Raw genomic sequence first — 14,181 nt, 5'->3', positions numbered from 1 at the left:
GGGCTGTGGGGATTCGAGAGCACAGGCTGGACTGGGAGTGAGCGTCAGTGGTGATGGGGTTCCAGCTTGGGGACCTTGCAGGTGGTGATGCTATTACCCAAGCTGGGGAAGAGGGAACACCGAGGAGGATGAGCTAAGAGACCCCTTGGCAGGATGAATTGAGCTGGTACAGATGGGCATTTGCAGACAGCATTCTAATGCTCAAATCAGGTTTTTTTTTTTCCTCCAATGAATGTTTGAAAACACTATGTTTAAGATGGTCGATTTGACTGGTCGGCGTGGAAATGCCCTGCCGACAGATAGATAAAGGTTAGCTTACCTCTTCCCATTCAGAAAGAACAAGCTCCATGCATTGATGCCAATGGAAAAGGCAGCATTTTCTGGCTATTTTTTGATTCAGAGCCCTACTCTCAGTAGAGGGCTCTGCAGCCCATCCCTTCTCTAGAAAAATGTTCAGACCGTCACTGGCATAGTCATCAAATGACACTTCGTAGTTTGCTTCAGATACTGATGATTTTGTAATGATACGTTTAGAAAAATCAGTCTGTGGCTCAGCTCAAGTAGGCTGACTTAAATTTAAATTTTATGATATTTAAGGGCTTACAAGTCACCAGGAAGTTTGCATTCAGGATTTCCCGTCTTTGTAGCAGCTCAACAGGGCAGGCGCTGATCTGTATCCTGTAGGTGGGGAGGCAGGCTCAGATGGCGCTCAGCCAAGCTGGGTGCTGCTCTTTCTGAGGGGAGCAGAGCACCAGGTCCCCTCTCTCTGGAGTGTATTTGCTGCTACACATGGCTCTGATCACAGCCCTTCTATTACCAGATCTCAAGAGTTCTTTTATTGGGCTATTTTGTCAGTGACAAAATTGGAGCTAGTATTTTCAAAGTGATTGATATTTTACTGGTACTTGAAGTAACGAGGAATGATGGCTGGGTCTTCAATGTATTTTTCTTCCTCAATTACTATAACAGCTGAGATAAGGGGTGTTAAACTGGCTTAATTGGGTTGCCATCATAACTAATGGCTTGATTTTATCCAAACTAGCATCTTTTAAGTAGAATTAATCTAAATAATTTTACTACATCCCCAAGCAGGCTTGGTTGGTCTACAGAAAGAGAAAGACGATAAATGGAGGCATCATTTTGAAGTTCAGATTCCCCCGTCATTCCTGGTTTGGGGGCCGTTGTTATCCAGTAGTTCAGTGGTCATTTCACTTATGGGGCCAAATTACTTTTTTTCTTTTTGAATCAATTTAAAAGTCCTTTGTACAATATTTCAATTTTGATGGGCTGGCATTATCATATCATCTATTATATAGGCAACTGAGGGAAAAGACAGGTTAGGACATGATAGATCTTAGCTCATGAAAAATCATGATCTTAGTCTATTCCATTTTAATGGTACAGCTGTTACACCCGGTTCTCTGTCTGTGTTTTCTTGGTTGCCCACAGCACATTTTTCACCAACAGACTCAAACATACTTTATACAACTTGCTAAGTCATGAAAACATGCTGCTGAATTTAGCCATAATTGGGCTTGTTTTTTCCCCTTATTCTTTTAAATGAAAATAGATGGGGATACAACACTTGATAATCCTATAAAGACTTCATATGGACGCTAGAGATAGTATGTATTTCCTGGCTCAAACTATCTTGTATGCACTGAACCTTAGAATAATTAATGGGGATAATTTTTTTCTTTTTTTTTTTAAAACTCTCTGCATAAGCTGGATGCCGGAAAGCAAGGGCATTTGAACTTTTTGAAGCAAAATACTTGTCTTTGGCATTTGGAGTCACAGTTTAAGATCTTCTGAGGGTTTAAGAGCCATTCAATAACAGTCACGGAACACTGAACCCTACCCAATTTCAGAACAGAAGGAAGAGTGAAAGCTGAGGTTATAGGTGAGAAGGAGGCAGGAAGACCAGCCTGATGGAGTCCTGAGCAGAAGGCAGGGAGCCAAGAAGCAGTGGCCAGCTCCGCCTTTCCTGCCAGGACAAGCCCCTTGTGGGGGGGGGGGGGAGGGGGGAGAGTTCCTGGATTCTGAGGAGGAATTGCTTGTGGCAGCTTTCAGCCCACATAAGACAGTGAGACTCACATCTGACCTTTCTGGTGATTACCTGAGCAGGAGCGATAACCACCTGGGATTTGCCCAGTGCTAATTGCTGCAGCTTTGCCTCCTTGTCAGCACAGCCCCAGAGGGATGCCATCTGACTGCACTCCTGAATGCTCTCTCTCTGCATCTTGGTATTTTCCTTAACAGTTATTAACATTATTTTCTCCCCCTTTCTTATGACAGGCCAGCGATTCTGTGTTTGTTAAGTCTTTAATGAAGGAGTTCCTGTACTCTGAAGACACTGTCTTAACCTTTTCAGAAAATCTGGACCACATAAGGTAAATGACAATATCCATCTTTAAAGATAAAATGCTTGCCAACAGGAAAGGTCACACCTTATTAATCTATAGGATGAAAGGCTGTACTCTTCCAATCATTTAACTACAGCAGCCTGTTCTGCTTTAGTCAAACAAAAGCATTTCACTTATTAAAAAAACAAGGTTGTTGGGTAATTTATAGCTCATTAAAATTGATACCAGTTTACAAAAATTGCCTCGTACATCCTTGAGGGTTCTGTGGGTTGCAACCTAGCCTCTATCTGTAGCCTCTGTCTGTGTCTTTTCCTCCTCAAATCATCTGTATCCCAGGCATTATCAATATTATTATGAAGTGCTATTCTAGAATATACATAGACTCACACTGGAGCTGCAAGCAAACAGGTCCAAAGGGTTTTTAACTTCTGTTAAAGTTAAAGAGTTTTCTCTTTAACTCTTCTAAAACTTCTAAAAGTTTCTCTAAAACTCTTCTGTTAAAGAGTTTTTAACTCAGGATATATTTGCAGCCCTGCTTCTGACTTTTTTTTACATTCCTCCATTCTGATCTCACAGCTTCTAGTCTCTAAAGTGAAGTGAAGTGAAGTCGCTCAGTCGTGTCCGACTCTTTGCGACCCCATGGACTGTAGCCCACTAGGCTCCTCGGTCCATGAGATTTTCCAGGCAAGAGTACTGGAGTGGGTTGCCATTTCCTTCTCCAGTCTCTCAGAGGTTTGTAAAAGATTCTCTTTTGGTGCTGCCTTCCCATTGTTCTGAACTGAATGAGTAGAGCTTGTGTAGGAGTTATCATGGCATCACTTCTGCTTTTTGCTAAGTGTTACAGGACTGCAAACTGCACACTTGCCTTATTCCCTCTGCAGACGTCCTGTCACTCCACTCTCCTGGCACAATTGCCCCCTGCCCTCCAGCAGCTGGGGATTGTCCTTCCTTAGAATGACAAGACGCTGAGAGTCTAGCTCGAGGGTACCGGTACTTAGAGAACACATGAATGGTTACAGTCTCCTGGAGAAGGCACAGTGGGCCAGGGACATGCTTTCTGTGCAGTTATATAGATATATATATTTCTTAGGTTGTACTGAAATATAGAAACATTCATTTTCTATAAATATATATATTTATAAATATTTATAAATATATATATTTTCTATATTTTATTTCTATTATTTCTATATATATATATATATATATATATATTTCTTAGGTTGTACTGAAATATAGAAACATTCATTTTCTATAAAGACACAGCTTGAAGAAACTGCAAAATCTGAGCACACCCAGGTAGTGAGTCCAATATATACAAGATTAAGAAACTCCTCTGGAGTTCCTTACAAAACTAAAAATAGAGCTACCTATACATATGATCCTCCAATCCCACTCCTGGACACATATGCAGAGAAAACCATAATTTGAAAAGATAAATGCACCTGGATGTCCATTGCAGTACTATTTACAATGGTCAGGACATGGGAGCAACCTAAAAGTCCATCAACAGATGAATGGATAGAGAAGATGTGATACATATACACAATGAAATATTACTAAACCTTAAAAAAGAATGAAATAATGAATGAATTTGCAGCACCATGGATGAAACTAGAGATTATCATACTAAATGAAGTCAGACAAAGAAAGACAAATATCATATGATATTGCTTATATGTGGAATCTAAAAAAAAAAAGATAGAAATGAAATTATACACAAAACAGAAACAGACACAGAAAACAACCAAAGAGGAAAGTGGGGAGAGGCATAAATGAGGACTTTGGGATTAATAGATACACACTACCATATATAAAACAGATAAACAATAAGAACCTTCTATATAGAACAGGGAAATACACTCAGTATTTTGTAATGATCTATAAGGGAAAAGAATCTGTAAAAGAACATATATACTCTCTTATAGTTATATACATAGTTATTTACAACATTCTGAATTAACTATACACTTGAGGTAAAAAAAGGTCCCTTAAGTAATGCTGAAGCAAGAGCTGGTTTGGCTTGTTCAACCTTGATATAGATGGAGTCATTCAGTATGTGATCTTCTGCTTCAGCCTTCTTTTTGCTCAATGTTGTTTGCAAGATTCATTCACTAGTTGTCAATAGCTGCACATCATTCATTCTCAGTGCTGTATAGACCCAATTGTGTGAATGTACCATTCATTTACTCTACATTTGTTGGGCATTTGGATAGTTCCCAATTTTGAGCTAGCATTAATAGTGCTGGTAGTTACACTCGGGTGTGTGGGTTTTGGTGAAAAGATGCATGCATTTCTGGTGGATGTATAGTAAGGCATGTGATTCCTGGTAACAGGGGATGCATATGTTCAGTGGTATTTGACACTTGCATCTTCCCGAGTGGTTGTACCAGATCACACTTCTCCCAGCTCGGTGGGAGAGTCCCAGTGATTTCACATCCTTGCCAACACTTGGCATTCCCCATCTTTTCAGTTCAGTCATTTTGTAGGTGTGCTGAGTTTTGAATGTCATTGTATTTCCTTGATTAATTTATATTTTAATTCATATTTGCATAGTTTAATTTTTATTTCTTGATGAGTGTTGCGCATCTCCTCATACATTTACTGCCATTTGTATATCTTTCGTAGTGAATATCTGTTCAAGTCCCTTACCCGTTCTTTGTGTGGTGTCTTTTGCATACAAGTTACTTGTAGCTTCAAAACGTGGCAAATGTCTTAAAGAGAGAATGGCTGTGTGTTTAAGGTGAGTTTGCTTGCTTTGTTAGGTCTTTGTTTCTGTGAGACCCTGGGAGATTTCACTCTACCCTTTATAAGGCATTTATCTATAACCATGTGGTTAAGGGCCCTCAGGTCTTCACTTTGTTACACCAGTCACATAACTGTTACAAGTATTTCTCATTTATTTCTCTCCATCCTAGGCCTTGCCTGGATCAAGTCTGATCCTTGCCCGGATCAAGTCTGATCCTTGCCCAAAATCTAAAATGGCCCCCGAGAGGTAAAAATGGCTAGGAGCTTTTTACTTTTTTTAGAACAGTTCTTTCCTTTTTTCTATTTTAGTTTTTAGTTAATTTAGGTGTCACTGCTTCTGCAGCTCTCTGACGCCTTTACAATGAAGACTTTTGTGATCTATCCACATTTTTCTACTTTTCACAGTAGGGACATTGGGTCTACCATATCCTACCAGAAAGTTCCCACAGCCATGAATTTTATTGACATGTTTTGGCATAAATTTCCGAGGGGCTCCTTGCTTGTGCTGTGCTTAGTCGTTCAGTCATGTCCAACTCTTCAAGACCCCACGGACTGCAGTCCACCAGGTTCCTCTGTCCATGGGGATTCTCCAGGCAAGAATACTGGAGTGGGTTGCCATGCCCTCCTCCAGGGGATCTTCTCAACCCAGGGACTGAACCCAGGTCTCCAGCATCTTTACCAACTGAGCCACAAGGGAAGCCCAAGAATATTGGAGTGGGTGGCCTTTCCCTTCTCCAGGGGATCTTCCCAACCTAGGAATCAAATCAGGGTCTCCTGCATTGCAGGCAGATTCTTTACCAACTGAGCTACCAGGGAAGCCCTTGACTGCTTGTTTGAAGAGAATCAATTTATTTTGCTTTAGCTTCCCTCATGGTACATGACAAAAATTCATTATACTTTCATCCCATCAAATACACTGTATTTCTATAAAATTAATAAAATAAAAATTCTTACTTTGCTTAACATTGAGACATCTGTTAGTACTATTAACTTTGATCTCACAGGTAAGTGTTGGTTTTTCCTGGTGGAACATAATATCCAGAGATAAGTTTTTGGTGAGTGACAAGGAGACTTTAAACAAAAGTTTCTCTGATTTATGAGATCTTTTAAAATTTATTCTCTTTTTTGCTCTAAGTCTTTTGGGCCTTGTTCAAGATTATCATCTCTAATGATGGCTCTGTATAGTGATGCCAACCTGTTTTTTATTTACCATTCCATCTTCAGGGACATTTCTAAACTTTGGAAACATCTGTGATGCCAGATTTTGAATTTCCTTGCCTGATATTAGTATTAACGGAGTTAAAGAAGAAATACATTTCAAACTGTATATTCCTTGAGGTCCATTCTTTCCTTCCTACAACCCCACTGGGGTGGGACTGACATTTATTGAACATTCAATATGACTCTTGATGGGAACTGTAGAGGGCCCAGCACTTCATCTTCTCACAACAACCTTATAAGCAGAAATTATCTTCCTTATTTTGTAGGAGCTGAATCTCAGAATCTATAAGCAGCTTGCCCAGTCACACCTGTCTCTGGCAAAAATTAAAGTTTACTGAATTTCTAGGGTTTTTTTGATGACTAATTGCATAAAATTTTCAAACTTCCTTCATGGTGTTCTTAGCTGAGAATTTTCTCTACAGGTACAGATACATTTACGTGGTTCTTGGAACTCTGAAGTCATTACTTCAGCTGATCCTCACTGACACCATTTGTTGGAATAGCATTTTAAACCTCCACTGCTGATCCCTGTCTAGACTTGCTCCTTCCACAAAACATATCTGCTCTGATGGCGCCCGTCTCTCTTGCATCGGGAGTCCCTGAGAAAAGCCTCTCCTGGCTTCTATTTCATCCTGCCTTGCAGCATCTCATGGGACCATCTCAGCATCCACCCCATACAGACACTGTTGCAACAGTCTTTTGAAACCAGTTCTGTTTCGGTTAATGGACTAGATTTCTGACTAGAAACTTACCATCACCTTTCTCTGTTTCATGTTGAGTATGCGTTGTTTTCAAAGCCTTGTTTCTTACATCCAGATGTTTTCTAGATTCGCCCTTTCTAATTCGCTTCTGTTGCCACCAGGCTGCGTGATCCCTTTAACTAAGACACGTGTGATGACTTTCAACCTGTTTCCTGTTGAAAAACGTGTTTCCCGTGATTGAGTAGACTCAGTCTACCCAGACTACTTCCACCACTTCTCTTACCTTGAATTCTCCACAGCTCTCTAGGGCTGCCTTACCTCATGTCTCACCATGACCTGACTGATCTCCACACTGCTGTGGGGGTTACCTTCCTAAAGTACAGAGTTATCCTGGAGGAGTTTGAGAATCAAATAAAACTCCTCGGCATGGCCTGTGGAGAACGACCTAATGTATTATCTATTCAACAAATATATGAGTGCCCACTCAAAGTCTGGCATGTGATAGGAGCTGGGCATTCCACACAAGATCCAGTTCCCTTATCTCTGTAAATATAGAGCCTCCAGTCACACTGAGCAACGTTTCAGGGTCTCACATATCCACTTTCTTTCAGGCTTCTAGCAGAACGTCTTACCCTTTCTCAACTTATCCTTCATCACTCGGCTTAGAGATCCCCTCAACTAAGAAGCTCCCCATGACCACTCTGAGACTGGATGGTCTGGGGCTCCTCTGGTTAATTCCCGTAGGACAGCTATGATGTTCTTTGGTCATCTCCTGCTTGCTAGTCTAACTCGCAATAACTCATCAGCTCGCTGAGCAGAAGGATGATGTACTGTTCATCTCTGAGTCTCCAGGACCACGACAGGGTCTGGTCCAGGTCTCCGCTGATGAGTGTCCATGTGCTCTTTCATCATGTCACTTTCCTCCTCAAGAGCATGTGGGGTCCTGTGGGTGCCTGCTTCCTCAGACGACTTGTCTTGAAGACATTTTCCATATGCATACAAATGAATTTCTCCACATTTAGGCACGGGGGATATAACCCTTTTCTTACCTCCCATGCCCCACCCCCTTTTAGTTTTGATTCCACCGCTCTGTGGCCCCAGGTACCCCACCTCCGACCCTGTCACCTACCCCAATCCTCCTGGCCTCTCAAGGCCAGACTCTAAGGTGGACTCACTGTGGAGCCCACTTTGCCTACTGTGAGGCACACCGATCGCTCACTTCTCAGATGTGCTCTCCTATCTGGTGTGCATGGAAGTACCCAGCCTCTGAGAAGTCTCAGTTCACCCATTAAGGGAATGAAGGCACATATAAAGAACCCTATAAATATCCATTTCAATGCACTTACAGGACTCAGAACTGAGTCTTTAGCTATGAGCAGCTGGCTTCCAGGAATTACAGGGAGAGCAAAACTTCTTGTGTGATTGATACAGTAGACATCTCAGCTTAATATACTTGAAAACGAATTCTGATCCCCCTCATCTCAACCAGTAGCAAATCCTGTTAGCGTTGCATCTGAAATCTACAGACTATCTCCAGAATCTGACCCCTTCTCATCCCCTCCTCTATTAGTGGTCCAAGCCACCATCTTCCCTAGACTGTCCTCAGTTTTCCTAAGAGGTGTCCCTACTTCAGTCTTATTTCCTTGTCTCAACAGAGCAGCAGAAGGATCGTGGCACTTGGCAATGGTGCCCATTTCACACAAAGTAGAAGCCAGGGGCCCACGTGACCCTCCATGATCCGCATCCTGGACCACTGCCCTCTCTGCTCTGGCCTCCAGCCTCCTTGTTCTTCCCTAAGATTGCTTCAAGTGTCCCATCCCCACTTCCTTCATGTTTTGACTCAAACGCCACTTCTTCAGTCAGCCTCTCATGGCTGTCTAGTTAAAACTATAGCATCCTTTTGTTTGCTATCTCTTCTTCCTGTTTCTCTGTTTCATACATAAATAGTATTCCTTTTTCTTCCCCCAAAGCACATTATGTATTTTAGTCAGATTCCTTCCTTTCTCCATGAGTATGCCAGTCGCACCAGGACAACGATCTTTGTTTGTTCACGACTCTATCTCCAGTGTCTGGAACAGAGTCTGGCTTGTGGATATTGTATTAGCGTCTGAATGAACAGGAATTGTTTTGTGATTATGAAGGTACTAGCTGAGGGGACTTGATGTCTTTCTGTGGTGTGTATCATAACAGGAACAAAGCTATGGGGACAATTCAGTCATCAGGATCCATGATGTCCCCTGGGATTTTCTTTCAACTTGCATTAGGGAAAAGAACGGTCCCTGTAGATGAGAACAGGAGCCAGGATGAAGGACATCAGCTTGGCTTCCGAGCCTTGGTGCCTGCCAGAGACGGAACAGGGTGAGCTCACTGCTCTGACCTCTATCTAGACAAAGACCCAAGGATTCCAGGACTTGGGGGTTTTACCGACTCACTATGTGTTTATACACTTTGCTTCCCTGCCGTCACACATTTCTGTTCTTACCAAGAACACCTCTAGGCCTAACAGAAGAAATGTAGAAGTGTAAAGATATATTTAGAACTGCAAAGTACACACTTATTGGAATTTAAAAAGTTGCTCACCACTGTCAACTGCCAGGAAGAGGGCAGTGTAGACGCTGTTGTGGACGAATGGGGACTCACGGTCCAGCACAGCAGTGGTGTCAACAGTCCCGTTGATGGGGTTGATATTCAGCCAGCCTGCTGGATCCTTGTAAACAGAATACCTGAAAAAAAATCCCCAAACAATGACAGATTATATTCAAAATAGATTCAAAAAATGTTCACAGAGTGCTGGGCACAAGCTCCCATGCTAGTTGCCAGATAATTTTTAATACAAATCCAAAAACATCATTAGAGTACAGTTGTTCATCCAGAAAGTAATGACTGACCATTAACTCTGGGCTGTCTCTGTGCTGAATGTTTTGTACATGCACCTCCTTTATTCCTTGTGACAACCTGGAAGGAAGGAGCTCATGTCTGCCCGGCTCTCACAGCCTGTCTCTTGAGTTCAAGTCCAGTTTTTTATCCCCCCCTTTTACACCTTGGATGCATCTTGTATGCAGACTGGCTGGGAGAAGCACTGTCATGAAGTTACAGGCAGGGCACATGGATGCTTGGGAGAAGAAGGAATTACCTGTGATGGAGGGTAACCCTGGGGTCCTCACAGAGGATGCAGCATCTGAACTGAGACAGACGGAATGGGGGGATGTTGTTAGAGAATGAGAGGACAGACACGTTGGGGAAAGAATATGAATTAACATGGAACAGAGATAGGCACTAAAATATTAGTTCCACAGTAGCAAGGATATCTGTTTACTGTCATGACCCCATCTCCTGAAACACTGCTTAGCACATATACGACACTCAATAGATAGTTGTTGAATGAATAAATATTTAGGGACCAGAAGGTAGATGGTTGTGGTTGGAACATAGCTTTTCCAGGGGAAACTGAAAGGAAATGAATTTGGAGGGATAAATTACAAAGAACCTGAATCATTTAAGGGGTTTGAATTCTAGATATATGGGAAACCATCAGAGAATTTTAAAATGTTCTACACATACTACTTTATTTAAAATAGATAATCAACAAGGACCTATTGTATAGAACAGGGAACTCTGCTTGCTCAATGTTCTGTAATCACTTAAATAGGAAAAAAATTTTGAAAAAGAACAGATGCATGTATATGTATAACTGAATCACTTTGTTGTGCACCTGAAACTAACATGACATTGTTAATCAACTACACTCCAACATAAAATAAAAATTAAAAAGAATGTTCTTATTATTTTTGAGGCTGTTATAAAAGTAACACAAGCTCATTGTAAGAAGTTCAAGCAATAGAAAGGTACATTAAGTAAGAAATGAGAGTCTTGTCTGTCTGGCTGAACATGACCTGCATGTCTTTGACCTGGGTGGCTAGGGAAACATGGGCAACTAAGAGGATGCTAGATGCTATAGACCTTATGATCGTCTTATTTTTTCTATTATTAAACTACAGGCTGTAGATTTCTTAGTTTTCCCTGAACTTTGGCCATTTTAAACCAACTCGTATATTAAAAAAAAAAACCACTTGAGTAGGATGTTTTATTTTTTAAAAAATTTAGCACTTTGACTTTTTGCCAAGGAAAACAATAAATATTAAACCAGTGGGAAAGCAAACCAAATCAAAACAAAAACAACTCCATCCCCCCAACCCCCACAAAACACACACCTGGAGAGATAAATGCCTTTGCCAAGGTCAACTGCTAGTGTGCAGCAATGTTGGGATCTGAACTTGGAGCCAGGGCCCTGCCCTTAACCTCCACACAAGCTCTGCCCAATCGCACATGTTGTCAGCATCACGTGGGAGTGAAAGGTAATAGACTTCGGAGTGAAGAAGACTCGGATTTTCTGTGAACCCATTTCCTCCTCTGTTAGGTGGGACAATCCCGGTGGCCTCAATGGTGGCTGTGAGGGTCAAGTGAGGCCTGACTCCAAGGGGCTGCTGTGTGTCCAGCAAGGGCCAGGCCAGCACGCTCTCTTGATGTGACCCACTGTGTCCCCCGGAGTGTTTTGGAAATGTGTGACTTGGTGAGCCCTGGGGAAACAAGGCTTTGAAGCCGAAACAGTGACGGGGAACAGATGGAGAGAATGAACGAGGCTAACGGAGGTTTTCTCACCACTCTCGATGCCTCAGTTATCATTTCCATATTTCTTCAAAGCAGAAGAAATGTATAAATTACTCCTGAGAGTGAACTGCTTTAAAAACATCCGCCTTTCAGCTTGATAGTAATTTACACTTCCAGCTGGCAAGATGCTACCTGCTAAGACCCACCTGAAATGTGTCCTCTGCCCTCCCCCCCGCCCAACTGCCCGCCTGCTTTGAGTCCCCCGGTTAGAAGGGTTAGTCACTCCATCCTCTCGTCCTTGCTGGGCACACGCATGGATGAAAATGCCTGTAAGAGCAGCGTATGGGCCCTCATAGGCCTGCCACCTTCACCAGTTTCTCAATGTCAGGACGAGGCTCCAGTTGGCTGTATTATGCATGCTTGCTGTACCTGGCTTTGTGCTCACCATTCACAGTTGGTGCCTCATTTACGTCTGTGGTTCACAGCAACCTGATCAAGTGGGTATCATCCCTCTCTAAAGATGAGATAACCAAGACTCAGAGAGGCTTCACCACTTCCCAAAGCGACACAGCTAAGAAGTAGCCGAGATGGAATTAAACATGGGTGTGCCAAATTCCAGGCACTGGAGCCTAGCCAGGATACAGTGTGTTCATGCCCAGGACCAGGTACTTACTGGCCGCTCTGCATTCGCAGGGTGGAGTGGAGTGCCCAGAGCAGGTGGCTGCCCTGGATGTTGCTTTATTCTTTCTTTTTCAACATCAAGCAAATGGAAAACACGAAGAATGGTGACATTTGTTTCCCATCTTACAGAGTAACAAGTTCAAGGTTGATCCAGGAGTGATTTGTGGCGGTTCAATATATTTGAAATAATGATTACTTAACTCAGAGTTTAGATTATAAATAAAAACTGAATTAAGTAATCTCGCGTTCCACCTTGGCTAAGAGCACCCTTTTATTCTCCTGTCTTTGTTTCTGGTCCTCTGTTGCTACAGTTTTGCACCATGATGACCATGTTGGCTTCCTGTGCAGGGAAGAGTTATACTGAATAAAAAGCTTACAGGGGTTGGTTGATTGGAAGCTGTCCCCTGAGAACAATGCCTGGTGGTTTAGGTCTGTACCTACCACATTCCCAGTGAAAGCAAGAGCTTGAGTGGTTTTACAGGATAATACCCCACTATCTTATTTTCTTTAAAAAATAACCAGATCTGGGAGCTTGCCTGGTGGCTCTGTGATAAAGAATCCGCCTGCTAATGTAGGAGACACAGGTTTGGTTCCTGGTCCTGGAAGACCCCACGTGCCAAGGAACCAGGATTCCGTGTGCCACAACTATGGAGCCTGTGCCCTGGAGCCCGGGAGCTGCACCACTGAGGCCTCTCACCCTCCGGCCCGTGCTCCATCCACAACGAGAGAAGCCGCTACAACGAGAAGCCCGAGCAGCACAACTAGAGAAAAGCCCATGTAGCAATGAGACTAAGCACAGCCAAAAGTAAATAAAAAAAATATGTATATATGAAAAAGCAACCAGGTCTCCATCGCTGTGCTATTTAATTGCATGCCTGCTGGGCCCCTTGCCCTCCTCTGTTAGTTAATGGACTTTCTCTGTTGCCTCTTCCCACTGAGATGTTGGGGAGGTCCTCCTGGATCCCAGATCTTCTGGATGTCCATCTTCCTGCGTCTACTCAGGTTTGCAGCCACGGAGAGGGCAGGGTGGGGTCATTCCATTTACTGAGAATGCCCGAGTGCCCAGCGCTGTTTGCCCTGAACCCACGGCCTCCAAACTCAGAGCTTGTGGAGGCCCCCTGAGGTAGCTGTGCCCCTCTCCAGCCCTGGAGTGTCTACCCCTGAGGGGAAGAAAGCCCAGCACTCGTCACCCAGCCTGCACTCCTACCTCCTGGCCGATGAGCCCTTGAGACTGACTGGCCAGGCACTCTATGTACGTTTCTGCATTTTCAAAGCTGTCTCTTTAATAAGCCTTTTGGCGCAAGAATACTGGTGTGCAAGACATTTTCTGTGCGCCTAGGCCTGAAAAATGCATATGCCTTATTCAATTGGAATTTCCAGGCAATTTGTCTGTGACGTGAACTTTGCTTGTTATAAGGGAAGAAAAATCAAAAAACAAGACTCCTTGCAGCCTGTGTGTAGCTTCACAGGAGGTGCTCGTGAGCTTGCCAAGGCTTGGCCTCTCCCAGGTGTCAGCATCAAAGATGCCTGATCGGGAGATCAGGCCAGTGGGGAGGCAGGGCGGGGGGCATCTAACCACGCTCCAGGCCCGCATCGTCCTGGGAAGCGGGCTTACTGTTGGCAGGGCCCTGGCAGAGTGGAGAAGAAAGCTGCCCGGCCAGAGGACTTCCAAGCCAGGGGCCCAGCTCTCTGGGGGCCTCAGCGTTGGTGGGAAGGAGAGAGAGACTTTGACAGAACCCCTCTGCAGGCTTCCTGGGTTCACCTCCACTGCACTGAGGATGCACATTTGCTCAGCATTGGATAGCAAGATCCTTGTTATTATTTTAGACTTAAAAATATTACAAAGTAATTATCCTCCA

General features: G+C 43.3%; 1 protein-coding gene and 1 long non-coding RNA gene across 2 annotated transcripts in view; one reads left to right on the top strand and one right to left on the bottom strand.

Moving 5' to 3' along the window:
* Positions 1–14,181, bottom strand: part of CDH13 (cadherin 13) — a 978,634-nt gene that overhangs the window by 20,038 nt on the left and 944,415 nt on the right. The window contains exon 11 of the mRNA XM_065925094.1: positions 9,614–9,756. Coding sequence (XP_065781166.1) covers positions 9,614–9,756 — 143 coding nt within the window. The remainder of the gene's footprint in view (positions 1–9,613; positions 9,757–14,181) is intronic.
* Positions 2,090–13,026, top strand: LOC136160880 (uncharacterized). The gene is made up of 3 exons (XR_010661664.1): positions 2,090–2,108; positions 2,296–2,390; positions 12,845–13,026. It is a non-coding gene; the product is annotated as an uncharacterized lncRNA (long non-coding RNA).

This window comes from Muntiacus reevesi, chromosome 2, assembly GCF_963930625.1.
Source record: "Muntiacus reevesi chromosome 2, mMunRee1.1, whole genome shotgun sequence".
NCBI classification, from domain to species: Eukaryota; Metazoa; Chordata; class Mammalia; order Artiodactyla; family Cervidae; genus Muntiacus; species Muntiacus reevesi.
The sequence above is the reverse complement of the archived record's forward strand: the minus strand, read 5'-3'. Positions and strand labels throughout refer to the sequence as shown.